The following is a 16,695-nucleotide window of genomic DNA, read 5'->3' as shown; positions in this document are numbered from 1 at the left end:
CTTCAGATATTTCTGTTGAATACACATTTTCACAAATTATCTCCCTAGACTTCCCAGATCACCCATTCTTGGGCTGTGTGCTTAGGGATTTAAAAGTATTACTTACTGTGACTGAAAGGAGATGTTTTTCTTTAATCTGCTCCAGACAGAGTGGGCACTCTGGAGAATTTAACAAAACCAGCTTGTTTACCTCTTATATGGCTTGAAGTGGTTTGCTCAGCTCTCTAGGAAGCCCTATTCAACGTCATTTAAATGTAGTAAACAAAAAGGGTCTCAAAATTGTGATTCAGTACTGTAACAGGATGCTGAGAGAGCTCCATTCTAAGCAGTGGAAGTGTGTGGTTCCTAAGAGCTGGTCTAGAAATAGGATTCCCTTTTTTGAGGAGTGATTGGCCAGGGAAGCAGCTAAGACCCAGACAGCTTAGTCCTGTGTGTCAAATTGAAATGTGCATAAAGATGTGCTTTACATGTTGATGATCCTTCCTGACTGAGGAGGGGAGGAAGCACAGCACCAGTGCTGCTCTGCTCACAGAGCTCCAAAGCATCCAGCTCCCAGCGCCTGGTGTTCTTTATGAAAGCACCTCAGTTGCAGGTCCTGATGGCTCTGAGGTCCTTGATGGCCTTCTGAGCTTGGCACTGGGATGTTTTGCTTTACTGTGGGGCATCTTGCCCAGGTGTCCCACACTACTTATTGTGTGGCACAGAAAGAACCAGTGGAAGAAACCTTTCAGTGTGAGTGTGGTACCTGAAGTTTTTTTGAAGATTTGGGACAGAAATTGAGAGAGTGACTTGTCAACATTGATGTGAGGTGTGTGTGGAATGGCACAGATGCTTTTGGGAAGCCTAGTGTGTGACCTGTTTTATGTCAGCAAACCTACATATTTATTTGCACTTGGGAGCTGCTGGGCATGTTCACCTCTGATATTTAGAGAGACCTGATTTGTATCCTGGCTTTGCTAAATTTTCCTGTGTTTTTATTGCATGAAGCCCAGAGATATATAGAAATGAATCAGATAGCTTTGCTGTATTAAGCTGTTTCAAGGAGGATAGTGACAGAGTACTTGGAGCCAAATCCTCCCTCTGACTGTCTGTAGTGAGTCACTAATTGCACACTGTGTATACTGACTAATAAAATATGTTGGCATAATAGTTATCCCATGTTGTAATTATAGAAGAGAGATTCAGCTATTCCAATACGACAGTGCTGATCTTTGTATGTGGAGGGAAGGGAACCTCAATTTGTCTGACTCGCAAAATATGGAATTCTTCGAAGTTGCTTAGGAATCTGAAGGTTAAATTACTACTATTATCTTTTAGTATCTGAATTTATTGCTTAAACCTTTTTTAGCAAGTTTAATAGTGTGTTCAATGTAACCTGACTGCCTGAAAGGTGTCCATATGTTCCTGCAGTACCTGGAAACCCAAGAGCTAACAGCAGTCTTGATTTGTGGAAGGAATTGGTCATTCCCAACGTGATTGCCTGTGGACCAGTGTTATTACCGTATTTGGCATAAACAGACAGCAGAGATGAAAAGTGGTTTCTATAAACAGAGCTCTCTCCAGCAGAGGCCCTGTTTCCCACAGACAGTTGGATGAGTGCACAAAGCAGGGGTCAAAGTTTGGCCTTGTTGACTGAGCATGTTTATGATAATTTTTATTAACTTCAGTTTCAAGGGAAGCGCTCTGAGTGCTTTGCCAAGTAACTAATAGTAGTGTTTGTAGTGTGATAGGCAAGAGTGATTGCCATGAGGGCTGCTGGTCTATATGACCTACACTGAACCCCATGTAGGATTGGGACACCTACTCCTGCTGTAGGGCCTCAAACCAGGCCATGTGCCATTACCCAGAATACCTGGCCATGACAGGCAGGAAACTGGCTGGGATCCCAAAACAGTTTGGTCAGGCAGTGTCTCTGGTAGTAGTGTCTGCTTTCTCATATTTTTGGGGTTTTTTTATGAAGCTGTGTGTAAAACCAGTGCACCTTAGGAGGGAGTTAATTACACCCCAAACACTGGGTGGTATTTCTTTTCTGCAGTAAAGAGGAATGTTCTGTGTGGCCAGCTGATGCTATACTTCAAGTAACAGAGCTGAGGATGTCCCTTCACTTTACTTTAAAACATTAAAGTTCCCTTCTTTGCTGAGGTGCTGGCTTGCCTGATAGACATATTGTCTTCACTTAAATCTGTAAACAATTTGAGTGCATTAGCAGGTTTGAGGCTTCAATTTTTCCATTAGCATGGAGATCATCAACTATGAAAGTTTAGAGAAGAGCAAACTCAATTAGACAAAAGATCAGTTTTAAATTCATGTTGCTAATGCTGTATTTTTCAGAGATCTCTATACTGAAAAATGGAGGTTTGGTACATTGCCAAAAATCACTGGGACTGCCTTAGGTGTGCAGAGGTTAAGTAAGCCCTGTGCACATATTGTACCAGGACTCAAAACTCAGGACAGAAATAGTCACTCCTGTTTCCAGTTTGGGCCCATCAGTTTGCTGATGTGCCAGGAAGGAAGACCTGTGGCGGAAACAAGTGAGAGGCTTTCCTGTCTGTGCTGTGGGTCATACCAGGTTTCAGACTCTGACAGATGTTGCTGGGCTCGTGTTAGCAAAGAATAGCAGTGATTTTTAAAGTAGATACTTAGCTACATCAGCCTAATAGGGTTAAGACTGATCTGCTAATAAGATCAATAGGACCTTGCATGAACGTAGTGCTGATGGACTCTGATTACCTGTCATGCATGTTAATGATGCAAATATGTTTTATATACTATGTCGTTGGGTGGTAAAACTTGTACAAGGCATGATGTGTGATGTCACTGCAACCCACAACTCTGGCGAAAAAATGAATAAAAGCATCATGGTCAGGCTCTGCTCTTGAATGCTTTGTACTCTTGTAGGTAATTTTTTGTGCTTTATGCAGAATCTGTGTATTCATTTAGGCAAACTCTAGATGTAAGGAAGGGGATTCTTCATTAAAGAGCCTTCTGATTTTGTGGTTGTGTAGGCCCTGCATGAAGACAGTGATTGCAAATCACTCTCTTCTAGCAAGTACCTCGTGCTTCCACTCCCATCTCGCTGTAGGTTCAGCATAATTATAGAACTTAGGATATAGGCCTGCTTGATTGGAGTTCAAAAGAAATTTTAGCATAGCAGGCAGAAAACCAAGAAATCTCCTCTCTGTCATCCCTATAGTAAGTCACTCTTTCTGTGCAACTCTGTTCTTCCTGTCAGTGCATTTCATTGCAATTCACTTCTTGATTCCTGCTAGAAAGGACATGTTATGGGGACTCTCTTTTTGTTGTTCTTTTTTTTTCCCCTCTTCTGTCAGACCAGTGCTGGCTGTGCTGCTTACAGATTAACCTTTGTGCTGAGAAGTGGCACTTTGAATACTTCTCAGAGCTCACCAACATGTCTAAATTCTTCTTTGTCCACAAATGCAGATGATATGTCCTTTGATGTCTCCTGGTTTGCTGTGCGCTCCTTTGTCTTGGACAGAGAGCCCATCCTGCTGGCCTCGCTGGACCGGAGAGGTATTGTGACACAGAACAGGAGAAATGGGAGCAGTGATCTCAGCCTGGAGAGAATCAGCCCTCTGGAATTCCGGCTCCGTGTGCATGGCTGTGAGGACCATGACTTTGGGAACCACTACTGCGTAGTGACCCCGTGGGTACGATCTGCCACCGGCGTGTGGCAGCGGGAGCCCGACATCAGAGCCAAACCCATCTTTCTGTCTGTGAAAATGGATGGTAAGAGATCAAAACATGTGCTACTCAATTTATTTTTTAACACCTTATTATGTGTTTCTGTGGCAAGTATTCACCGTAACTACTTTTAAAGGTGCTTCTGGTAATCTCATTAGGTTTTGTTATCCTTTTTCTGTTGTTTGCAGTTTCTGATTCGAGATTTTTCAGAGTCAAAGAGTGCCTGAACAGATGATAGTCGTAAGACTGGAGTGTTTTCTTTCCAGATCAGCTCTTGGTGATGTTTTGCATAGCTGGAGTGTCTTTCAGTCAAGGGCATAGTGTCCTCTCCAAGTGTTAACACTTCTGCTGCCTGCTGGAGGAAGCCTTGGTTTGCAGATGGAGTGTGCTGAATGAGTCACATTGTGGTTGGTGTCAAAGACAGAACAGAAAGTCAGAGCTCTGGCTCCTTCCTCCCTCTCCTGACTGTCAGACCGGTAGCTCCCTGCACTTTATACTTTGTCTGCTTTCCAACCTGAGTTGCAAGTGTTGCTAGACTTCATGAGATGGAAGTTGCACACTAGATGCTACATTCAGCATGTAGCTAAGGAGGAAAATGAGTACAGGAGGGGTTTTGAACTAGATGCTTTCTTCTCTGTATTTCCAGGAGAGGTCATTTTTGGGAGTTCCATGAACTTGAAATAAACAAGAAGCTTTTGTTCTCCCTGCTGTGCAGATAACTATTGTAACTGTACTTTCCAAACTCCTTACAATTCTTACTGTCTTTTAACTGAGTAGTAGGTATTTTTAAATCAAATTTTTTGTTTAGGCACCAGCTTTGAAGGTTGATTAGACAGGGGAAATATATAATTATTCTAATCATTCAGAGCATAAAGTCCACTCCTTGCTTTTTGGAAACATTACAAAGAATGCAGCCACACTCTTTCTCTGATAGGGAAACAAGCCAGTGTTGTTGTTTTGAGAAATAGGTAACAGGATACCTCTTGGAATGAGTGAGTCCTACTTTGCTGTCTCACTCCAAGGCTCCTTTGGTGCTTCCAGCCTCTCTAAGGCTTTGAAATGGTAGAGGAAGAACTAGGATGAAGAGAAAAGGGAGTCCAACAAGAGACCAATTTTTCAAACCTGAGAAGATGGTAATCAAGAAGAAAAATTAGTGTAATTTTCTTCTGAAATAATTAATCTGTCCCAGCTGAATAATGTGGGATTTTCTCCTTTTTCAGGCAAGAGTACATGAGGGGGATCTCTGAATTTTTCAGTGGTATCTAATGACTTTTGCCTTCCTTTTTCAGTTCTGAATGCTTTCAAGTATCCCTTGTTGATTGGCATCGGTCTGGCCACTGTCACTGGACTCTTATCCTGCCTTATTGGCTACTGCAGCTCCCGTTGGTGCTGCAAGAAGGAGGTGCAGGAAACAAGACGAGAGCGTCGTCGGCTGATGTCGATGGAGATGGACTGAGCATGGGAGCAGGACACTTGCATTTTGGGAGAGACTCACAGGGCTCTTGGACTGTGTTGAGACACTTGCTCAAAGGCCCAGACAAGACAGTGCATTTGCTCTGGTTTCAACCTGGACCTGAAGCTTCTCCTTGTTACACATTGTGTCCTGAGAACAATCAGGCCATATTTAGCAACTTGGGAGTTCTCCTTTTCCAGCAGCACTTTCTGCATAGGGTTCATGTCCTTCTAATGTGCAAACTGTTGAGCCTTCTTTCAGCAGGGCCCTGTGACAAAATTCATTAAGGTTTTGTTTGTTTGTTTGTTGGTTGGTTTTATTTTCCCCCTCTTGGTTTTGGAAAGATGTTCCTGTATGAAAGCATTGTGGGCAGGATGATGAATGGGAAAGAGGCTGGTAAGTGTTAGACTGTCATTGTATTACCAATCTACTTTTCCCCTCTGTCCCCATCACACCATCCTGTTCCCTTTCTCTGTCCACCTTGGTATCTCACAGATTTCTGTGTTGTGTTGAAGGCTGGAGAAGGTTCCTGTACTGGAACCATCATGAGGCTGTTTCAGCAAAGAATTGGTTTATGGTTTTCAGCTGCCTTCTCTTTGCTGGATTTCCAAGACATTGCAGTTAATCCTGAAATACAGCTTGCCTGGTAGAGGTATTTAAGGCACTTTGTAAAAATCTTCTATTTCCAGTGCTCAGAGTTCTTAGCTGTGGTGAATAGGGGCTGACTTGGCAACCCTGAAGAGTCAATCCTTGGACAAGCATTTGATGGATGTCTGCCTATGGCCTTCTCCCCCATCATCCTTCCACCTTCTCTTCTGCCCAGTACAGCTGCTCACATTGTGCCTGAGACCCTGTTGTGCTTGTGGTGGGGGGGCACATGGTATCCTGGGACAAGGCTCAGCCTTCTGCTGGCCTCAGCAGAGAGGTGGAAGACCTTGGCCTGCTAGTGGTGGTATGACTTGGGAAGAAAATAAGAGATGGATCTTGGCACTTGGCCAACTGATCGTGTTTAGAGAAGACTTGTAAACTATGTATTACAAATGCACAGACCAGACCACAGTGCTGCTTCTGCCAGTCACTCTGTGGTAACCCTTGAACCTTGGGAGCAGAGTCAGAGATCTGCAGTAGCTGCAGCACAGCTCAGGATGGGAATAGAAGCAAACCCAAGAGGGCTGCAAGAATCCTTCAGGTTTCAACAATCCTGGCCTTGAGCATGGGTCTGCAGCAGGGCTTTCCCCATGGGCTTGAGACCTGTTCCTCGGTGCTATAGTATAGCTTTGGTCTTCCACATACACTGGCCTGGCTCCTGAGTGAGAGCAGTATCTTTTCCAGGCAGTTCTATCTTCCCAGCACAGCTGGTGTTTTAAGCAATAAACGTCAGAATAAAGATACTGTGTATAAACAAACAAGGAAGTAGGACTGCTGCACAGCCTGATGTCACAGTGAGGGTTTGACTTGCATCAAGAAGGGTGAGAGATGCAAAATGAGGCCAGAGCTCAATCCTTGCCAGACTTTTTGAGATAAAAGATGCTAAAGAAGAGTATTCGTGGAAGGTAGTGGCTCTGGCTGTTGCCACTCTAGACATTAGTTATGTACCAGACAATCTGCTTCACTAATCCCACTGTATATTCCAGGATTACTGCAGGTCTAGTATCTGGGCTATGAAGGTTATTTGTGACAAGTTTTCTTTTTGTGTGTTTTTTCCCTTGTCTTGGACTGTGACCTTTGTTCTGAGGCTGACGTGAGGGTGAACACACACATGCAGTCACATATGTATGCATATGTATTCACAGAGGTGTCCAGTGATTTTTTGGAGGCTGAATATGAAACATTTTCAAAATAGACTTGATTTGCAGTTGGGGCTTGCAACTTGTTGTTTGACTCTTTAAGACATTTCATGTAACATTCCAAAACTGGGTTACACAAAACCTTTGAACCTCTGAAAGACTGGCATGAACGTTTGTAGCAACTTTTCTCTCTGGCCTGATGTTTTTCTTTCTGGAAGAGCTCTGAAAAGGCCAATGTTGCAGGCAGACATAGCTGCCTTTCCTGAAGAACAGGGCAGAATAACTCTCTAGCTTCCACTGTGAAAGCACCGAAATCTGTAGCAATGCTTTACAAAGGGAGTTCAGGGAAGGATTTACTCAGATATTATTTTGACACCAAGAATTTTCCTTCCTCTCTTGTCTGTCTGCTGTAGTGAAACCTTGTTTTTTCCTTGGATGTTATGAAACACTATTCTGATGTTTGGGATGCTGGCTGATACAGCAGCTTCTTTCCTGCATTAACACCTGCTTTGTTCACAGAAGGCTTGTGGCTTTGGGGCATCTGGGGAGGGGTGGTAGGGGTGGAACTTCACTACTGTGAAGTTCCAAGCACAGCATCAGTCACTTTTTGTCCTGACAGACTGACTCCTTGTCTGTATGCTCTTGGTTAAGTCTTAGGGAGAAAGGTTCATGAGAGTAATGCAATAATTAGAGAATGGATGAGCAGGGAACCACCAACTCTTCCCAAACACACAACATAGCACACTTCCTCCCTGCTGGAAAAAACTCAGGGTTATTTTGGTCAGGGCTCCCTGCTTCTCTAGTGAAAGGTCCCCATGTCCTTATGCTGACCTTCCTTCATGGCCTGTAACAAACCCTCTTTGTCACTCCAAGTGAAGGAAGTTTGCTACTAAATTCTGTTGCTGACAGCCCCTTGGAAGGCAATACTGCGTCCCATTCCACCCTGTGTTTGCTGTAGTTGGAAGGCTCGAAGCTGAGGGGCTAGACCTAGCCCCCAGGTTTCCTTCTACTTGTGCCAATTTTGTATTATCCCCTTTTTTAAAAATAGTGTGACTCTTCTCTCTAATGAAAAAAAACAAATCTAGGCCACTTTTAATGTTTTTTATTATTATTATTATTTCCTGTGTGACCAGGGTTTTGTGTGAGTGGAGATGTGTGTACATCTGGTTGTGTATTAAACCTGCAGAGTATCAGAAGAATAAGCTGCCTGAGGTGCAGTACAAGCATCCATATCCTCCCTGCTGCAACCTGTGGTATTGTCAAAGTATCCTAAGGGCTCACATTGATCTTCCTCTGTTTGCATTGCCACATCTCCTGGTTAAGCTGGTAAAATTCCTCCAGGCACTTGGAATTTCAATTCAGGACAACTTTTAACATCATAAAGCAGAAGGACAAGATACTTTCTTTCTTTTGTTTTAATTTCAAAGTTATAAAGTTTTGGGCACAATTCTGGAATGCAGGTACTGAATAGTTCTAACAATGCTGTGTAAAATCTTTCTTTTTATGTTTAAAATAAAGAGAGAGCCTTTTTGATTATGTCTGTGCTGTGGGTCTGGGTATTTGAGCTGTGGGCAGTTCTTTCCTTGTACCTTGGATGTATGCAGACCCTATTGTTGAAGGTATAAAATATAAACCTTACAGTCCTGATTCCAGCACTGTTTACCCTGTAAAATAAGCATGAGCCCTATGTTACAGTAAGTTTTAAATATTTGCCTACACTTTGGTGGTGAATTGAGAAGCATAATTGTTTTCTGAGTCTATTATGTTTTTTCCCCATTCTAAGTCAATCTTCTTCTTGGGAGAGTGTTCTTTTGATTAGATGGGGCCAGGAGTCGCACTTGGGAGTGTTATGTTTAATATCTGCTGCAAAACCTGGGCATTTGATGTTGAGGCTTCCTTGAAACCCTTCATGAGGCTTCTCGTTTCCAAGGTACCAAGAGGAAAATTAATAGTGTTGGAAGTAAACTTCCTGCTTACTTTGCTGGTGGATGAATTTAGGATTTTTTTAATTTTCTTTTTTTTACCCCCAGCAACCATGCAGGGACACCATGATCACACAGCAGGGAGGTGACTTGCTGTCATGGTCTAACCCCAGCTGGCAGTCAAGCCCCAGGCAGCCCCTCAGTCATCCCCCACCAATGGAATCAGAGAGAGGATCTGAAACGTAAAAGTGGAAAAAATTCATGTGTTGAGGTAAAGACAGTTTAATACAGAAAGCACAAGCCATGCACTTCAAACAAAGCCAAACAAGGAATTCATTCACTGCTTCCCATGGGCAGGCAGGTGTTCAGCCATCCCCAGGAGAGCAGGGCTCTGTCATCCATAAAGGTGACTTGGGAAGACAAATGCCATTGTTCTGAATATTCTCCCCTTCCTCCTTCTTCCCTGACCTTTATATGATGAGCATGGTGCCATCTGGTTTAGGATATCCCTGGGAGGTTGGTTGGGGTCACCTGTCCTGGCTGTGTCCCCTCCCAACTCCCTGTGCTCCCCCAGCCCAGTCCCTGGTGGGCTGAGAGGCAGAAAAGGCCTTGGCTCTGTGTAATCAAGTGCTCAGCAGTAAGGAAAACACCCCTGCATTATCAGCCCTGTTTTCAGCACAAATCTAAAACATAGCCCCACACTAGCTACTGTGAAGAAAATTAACTTTATTCCAGCCAAAACCAGCACACTTGCTTTCCAAGAGGAAGTTGCTGGAGGCAGAAGTGGTTTTGGGAGGCCAAGACAGGCTTTGGCAAGGTAAGTTTGTGTTCCAAGTGGTGTATGCTTTGTCTGAGATGGCAGCAGTGCAGGCTGGTTGACAGCAACGTGTGTACCTTTGGCTTCTTTCTGCATGGTTTCACAGCTGGCACAGAAAGATGTCCTGTAATGCTTACAGGAAGCTGGGAGGTGGCACCAAGCTGTAAGTCCTCCAGGAGTGACAGAGATCATCAGCCAAGATAGAGAAACGTCATAAATGGTCTGTGATCTCTCAGCAGAGCTTTTGCCAGCTGTAGATATTTAACACCTACATGTTTAGAAGTAATAAATAGTATGGTTGTGGGACAGCAGTCATTTGCCTCTAGCTGTGCAGGTTACAGTTTGGATTAGCTTTATGAAATCCTCTTGCCCTGACTTGCTGGGATGACCTGGGTCTTAATACTGTTCTTACAGATGTGCTAGGATTTTGTCATAAAAACATAAAGCCAGAAATTGAAGTCTGAAAATAAAAAGGGGATACTGGCAAGTAACAGCCTGGGTGTTGCAGTGAATGATGGGAGTTACCAAGTCTTTAGCATCACCTTGTACCTGCCATGGGTTCAGCTCAGTTACCTGCTGATAGAGGCATCCAACTGCCTGCTGCCACAGGGGCAGTCTGAAAAGCACTTTTGTGCCAGAGCCTGAGAACTGAGTTGCTTCTATTAACACCAGGCTCAGGCAATGTGCTTGGCTGTACTAGTTCTACGACAGAGCCTAGAAGGGCTGCCGTGGCTCTGGCTGACTGCCCAGCTTGGGTCAGGGCCAGTCCAAAAGCTTCCACTGGGCTGTAGCTGACTGGTGTTGAGTACAATGCATGGCAAGACATGCCTCCTCTTTGTCATGTGAAGGTGAAGCCCAGTCATGCAAATCTTCCAAGGAAATGTATGGCTTTTGGCTTTTCAGTGGGATTTTCCACACCTCTATGATTGCAAGGGGCTGAGGTCTGCACAGCAGGTATCAGAACAAATGCCATTTCAAGAAAGAGCTTTTAGCAACTGATTGAAGCTGTGGGATGTGCTACCTGAAGAAAAAGCCACTGCTCATTCTTATGCCAGGCAAATACAGCTTAAATACAGTGTGTAGCCTTCTGTGGGACATCCCTTTGCCAGGGATCTCCTCCTGTTACTGAGGAAAATGGCATTGTGCTGTAGCCAGCAGATGTCTGATTCTGAGTGCTCCAGGGGAATGCCTGGGTTGTTGAGATCAGGTTCTGTGGATGTCCAGGTCCTTCAGAAGAGCTGCCACAGAGACAAACTGTTCTCTTCTCTGGCAGCTGAGTTGCATTCCACAAAGTGCCAGAAGTGTAAGAGCATGTCTGCTTCCACCTCTGCCAACCAGGTAGGAAGGCAGGACTTTCCAACACAGACTTTCTGAAAAATGTTAGTGTTATATTGTACCTTGTTTGTGTAGGGTTTTATACATTCCAGCACATACTGGGCCTTAGACCAGACCACTTAGTCTGAGTACACCTCTGCAGTCTTCAGAAGTGATTGAAGAAGCTACAGATAGATAGACATGAGATTCTGTTTCCCCTTTGCAGCATAACCTGGCTTGTACCCTCTGGTTTCTTGTTTGTATGATCTTGACAATGACTTGCCATATTCAGTGGATGGTACAGAGTGCCAAAGGCCCCAGGTTCCTTAAAGTTTCTTAGAGTGAGGCTAAAGAGAAGTGAGGATGCTTCCAGATCTACCAGTATGAACATACCATTTACTGGGCATCTGAGAATGCACAGACATGTCCAACAGGACAGGAGTGGTGTTGCCTTTGTAGCCCTTGTTGCCTCTGACTTCAGCTCTATAAAGGCCCTGGCATGGTGTGCAGCAGCTGTAATGCTTGGACTATGGTAAACAGGGAAAATTCTGCTTAGCATCTGCCCAGGTATATGAAAACTGTGTGCAGCCACAGCCAAATGCAAGTACAGGAGTGCTAATCTCCCCTTTGGTGTTGGTCAATTACTCTTGTGTTTTCTTCGCTCTACCTTCCCTCTTTTGTTTCTCATTCTTTTCTTCAGGACTCTGTTTTTGCCTTTGTCTCTCCGCATCTTTAAAAGATGATGGTCTTCCATGCTCATCTCCCCAGGAGAGAGTTGAGGTAAATTGTTGTGGTGTTTTTGAGTGATCTGCTGAGACCCCAGGCAGCAGAACTCCAGCCCAATATCCACTGCAAATCATCCACAAGACTTGCACCACAGGCACGTGCACATGTATGTTTCGTAGTCTCTTCCCTCATGAGAACTCCAGACAATATGCATGTTTAGATTCCCCTTGCCAAAGCAGAAGGGACAGATTTTCTTTCTAAGAAAGACGGTTTTTGCCTTCTTTCTCCATCTGCTTGCTATCATAACACAAATTCTACTTCATGACAGTGAGTTTCAGACAAACCACCATCATGAGGAATGTTTTCATTTTTCAGTATAGCAACAGTGTGATTTATTGTTAACACCCAGGCTAGCTGTCCTGGACTTGAGAAACAGGTAATTAAAGAATGTACTTTATCTGAGCTACTTGAGACATGCATTTTGGAGTAAGAACCTGAAGGTACCTGTTTCTCACCATCAGGTGTACAGAAAAGCACAGCTCACCGAAGACATGAGAATTAGGCAAGATAAATGAGTGAAAGTATTGGACAGACAGGAAGGGGCTGAGAGAAATGAGCTAATGGCAATTCTCTCTAGTGATGGGCTGGGGAGGAAGGAGGAAGCCCCAGCAGGGAGCTGTAGTCCTTATTCAACTAAGAGACAGATGAGGGGTCCTCAGGTTCTCTAAACATAACTTACATTTCTCTGAAAACAGTTCCAGGATGGATTTTGATCTCAATTTTGCTACTTGTATAACATACCTGCCTTTGCATAAGAGTAGTCCTTGGATTAGTTTCCAGGATGGATCCAATCTGCTCTAACTGTGGTTTTATCCTTGTGCAGGCTCTTAGTCTTCAGCCAGGCAGCTTTTCTGCTGTGTGGCTGTTGGAGTCAACCATGCTTCATACTGAGGTCCCTGGTGTGTTATTCAGTGTCCAGTCCCTCTGGAGGTGTTTCTTCTAATAGCTGTACCAAGTGAGTGATCTGGCTTCCTGAAGTATTTAGAGCAAAATCATTGCCATAAGGTGAGTTTTTCAGTAAAGAAAAGTCTAACGTATCTTTCTACTTTATTGTAGTTTTGTGTTTCTTCCACAGGGACAGACCTTACCAGCTATTTTGTGTCACTGCCTGCTCTCCTCTGCCCCATCTCTGGAGGCTGACAAGCATAGCCTCTTTCTCTAGCTCAGAAATGTCCATCTCTGATATTTCGGGGAGAGCCCCTTCAGCTCAGAGTGCTCAGACTGGCAGAAGCACACATTTCATTAGAAATAAGATGTTAAGGTCCCTTTGAAGTTGATGGCTTTTCCTGTAGCTTTTCAGGTCCGTGCTGAGATGTCCTTGCCTTGTGACATTATCTTTTTATTTCTGTCTCCCACAGTTCCCTGCATGGATGAATGCAGGAAAGGTCTTTTCAGAAAAGGTCCACAAAGGTCTTTTGTAAGTTGCTATTCATTAAATTCCTGTTCCTCGACCCGACTGCATATGCTGTTAACAAGATGTCTCTCAGGACCCTTGGGCATGGCATTGCTGTGTTTAAACCCTCCCTTACCTTGTGTCAGTGGTGGCAGCAGCGTGTTGCCTGAGTGTCACCTCTTCCCAACTCTACTGAGGCCCATATTTCAGTGGCGAGAGATGTTCTCAAAGTCTCTGGGATTAGCAGGGGAGGTGCTGCAGGCACTCTTAGGTGGAAGGTGTCAGGCAAAAGTAAGATAACTGCTGCTGTGTTGCAGTACTGAGCACGTACTTCATCGAGCCCTTCAGTGACAACATTGAAGGAGGAGTTGCTTTCACACTGAGACTGACAATCTGAGCACAAAGAAGTGAGATCTAGTGTGTACATTTGCAACTCTTCCTGCCATCTCTGTTTAATCAAAGCTGTGTACCCTGCAGGCTTTCCCTGGAGTTCACTGCAGCTCCTGCCTTTTGTTTGAAGGGAATTTGTTTGGCTCAGAGTAAATATAACTTAGCCTTTCTGTAACTGTAGTCAAGATAGCCTTATTTAGTGCAAATGGAGGGTACCAGCAGCAACAGCATCAGTATTGTGCACACTGTGTTCTCTGGGGATACTCAGATGGCAGTGAGAGAAATGTGGAGTGGTCTTCTCCAGAGTGCTCTACCCAAACCTAAGGAGGATGAAAAGCTGGCATATAGGAACAGAGCATTTTTTGCATGGCCAGGTACAGTTCTCTGGTAGCTAAACACACACAAACCACTAATCAGCATGTTAATAGTATATTTTGAGTCAAGATTCCCCTTGGCAACCCCTCAGGCTCCAAACTGAGTTTGTTTGGACACCTGTGTATAAGTTCTTGGAGAAAAGATTTGTATTCACAGATGAAGGATGCTTCAAGAGGAACTGAAGCTGGCAGTTCTGGGATTTTAAAAAGGGCTGCTCTGGCTCTGCCGTTGGACCTTGCAAAATTGCCGCTATTCCCATGATCTCAGAGGAGTGGGGAAGAGGGAGTTCTTTCAGGGAGATGAGCAAAGACTTAGCTGCTAGGTAAGCTGTAAGTGTAGTTCTGCTATTGCTGCCTTGCTTTATCACTTCAGGAGTATGGTTTCTGTATTGCTCCCATGTTGTTGGCAGTGTTAGGCTGGCCACATTCCTTTGGTATTGACAGCGCTTTAATGTGTCCTGGGTGGTGAGGATGGGACTGTCTGTGCACATGGTGGGGTTTCCCCCATTAGCCCTTGTGCTGCTCTGTGAGACCTCCAGCCTCTCCCTCTTCAACCCCAGCCCTGCAGTTGTCTGCCCACAGCTCCTGAATGCTCTGCTCACTGCAGCAGCTTCAGGACAGGGAAAAATCCATGCACTTTCAGATTCACACCACTGCCATTGGAGGGAGGCACGTGTTTCCTGAAGGGCCTTGGAGACCCTGTGCCTACCTCTAGGACTGGGAAACACATCATCCACTCAGGTTTGTTAGGAGAGCAGCTCCCTACTGCAGCCACTGGCACACTGGGTTTTGGCAACTGGAGTTGTAATTTTTCCCAGCTTAGATGTATTTAACAATTGGCTGCAGCAATGGGTGTTTAATTTTCTTGCTAACATTTCCAGGGCAGCTATTTAATTTTATTTTTTTTAAACCCTCTTGCTTCTGGAAATCCTGTAATCGAATCCAAGCTCTGTCAATCTAATTAGTTTTGAAGTGCAGAATCTCCATAACTCAGAGACCTAAATAAGTAGCTTAATATTAAAACCTAGTTTCTCTTGCAACATGTAATACTGTTCTGTATTTCCCCATGGAAGTTCCAATTGAAAAACAACCCACTGCAATTGCTCTACTATCCCCCTCTTAACCTCTCTCCTCTCTTCCCCGGCCTCTGCCCTCGTTGTGTCCATCGGCATCCAGAGCAACCAGGCACATCCATCCTCTGCTGCTCTGCTTCAAAGAGCCTTTCATGGTGCTGCTTGCATGAAAGATGCTGATGCTGCTTCCAGCGCCAGCACAGACCACTCCGGGGCTGGCATGTGGCAGCTCCTGGTGCTGTGCAGGAGCTGAGCTGGGCAGGGGGGCTGCACTTGCAGACTCCACAATGGCATGACCAGACCCTGTGTGAACTGCAGAGGGGGATCACCAGGATTTATGGAGGACAGACTGCACTGACTCGAAGCCAAGCCCCACAGCCATGGGAGTGTGGCTGGTGTAGCAGCTGCTGAGCGATGCCTCTCTGCTGTGGTGCTGCAAGGAGCTGGTAGGGAGCAGCTGAGTTAACTCCCTTAGTGTGGCATCTCTCCTGGTCCCCCAGCAGCGTGTTGTCTCCCTGAGCTTTGCGCTGACTGAAACGAAGGTGAGATGTTCAGTAGATTTATGTCACAAATGTACTGTGGCCAGCAGTGCAAACTACAAAAACTGGTAGAGCTACTTGCTATAGAGGAGCGATGCTTTTCAGCCTTTTTTTGTGGGTAGAAGATTTAAAAAAAAAAAAATCAATAAGGGACACACAATGAAAAAGCACTTTTGATTAGGACAAGTCTGGGGTGTGTGGTTTAGAGTCTGCTTTATATCCTGTTGGCAGAGCAGATTCAGAACAGGTGTTTTTGCCTGCTGCTGTGGCAGTGAAGCAGGAATAACCCATCCCACTTTCATGAAGTCTTACTTATGTGTCTGCAGTGACCTGGCCGATTTTGTTCTTTTTTGACTTTTTTCAATAGAAATGATGGTGCAAACATGGCCAAACCCCAGTTCATTGAAAAAGAGCTCTGGATGTTCTCCTAGGCCAGCTGTGACTACTTGCTGCTGAGAGTGGCTGGAGTCCTAGGAAGTTGCAATTGTACAGGAAGATGTTTCTCTTTTTTCTGGACAGTTCTGCTTTCAGATTTCAATTGGTTTTGGTTTGGTTTTTTTTAATTATTTGTTTCAGTTGCTGTACTGCATTGTGTTTTTTCACTGCAAAACAATCCTGGCAGCCTTTCTGTGGTGCTGTGGGTTTTACTCATGAAGACACTGTCCTTGCCCTGCATGGGAGCCACATCCCATGAGGGGCAGTCAGGATTTGAATTAAAAGAAGCAGTCTTTCACACCACCATGGGAAAAGGTTGTTATTTTCTTCACCTCTTCTAGTCTTTCCCCTTTTTTGTGGCTGTGACTCTTTCCCTGGAACTGGTGGGTGGTTTGATTCAGCAGCACATCAGTGGGGAGATCGATGTCCACTGAGATCTCGCTTGGCTTCAACAGCCCAAGGTGAAAGCCACATAGTGGCGAGGAGAGCTCCCAGCAAAGGGAGCCTGGCTCCAGCAGGAGCTAGAGGGATTTGGGTTTGTGCTGTGTCAGGAGGTTTCTGGCCATGGGAGCGTGCCCAGGAGATCACAGCTGAGCTGGCCGGCCTTGGGGAAGCCATGCAGCTTGCTGGCTTGTGCTCTGTAATTGGGGGCAGTAACCAGCTGCCTTTGATGTTTGAGCCGGGCTGAGAAAACCTAATGGCAGACTTCA

At 44.9% G+C, this 16,695-nt stretch overlaps 1 protein-coding gene across 2 annotated transcripts in view; it reads left to right on the top strand.

The window, feature by feature from the left end:
- Positions 1-8,478, top strand: part of PTGFRN (prostaglandin F2 receptor inhibitor) — a 68,944-nt gene extending 60,466 nt beyond the window's left edge. For both annotated transcript variants that reach the window (XM_071563826.1, XM_071563835.1), the window contains 2 exons: positions 3,442-3,747; positions 4,992-8,478. In XM_071563826.1, the coding sequence (XP_071419927.1) occupies positions 3,442-3,747; positions 4,992-5,158 (473 nt within the window). In that variant the 3' untranslated portion in view covers positions 5,159-8,478. The remainder of the gene's footprint in view (positions 1-3,441; positions 3,748-4,991) is intronic.
- The last annotated feature ends 8,217 nt before the right edge of the window (positions 8,479-16,695 follow it).

Source organism: Pithys albifrons, chromosome 1 (genome assembly GCF_047495875.1).
Source record: "Pithys albifrons albifrons isolate INPA30051 chromosome 1, PitAlb_v1, whole genome shotgun sequence".
In the NCBI taxonomy this organism is placed as follows: domain Eukaryota; kingdom Metazoa; phylum Chordata; class Aves; order Passeriformes; family Thamnophilidae; genus Pithys; species Pithys albifrons.
Note: the sequence above shows the minus strand (reverse complement) of the source record. Positions and strands in the feature narration are given on the sequence as shown.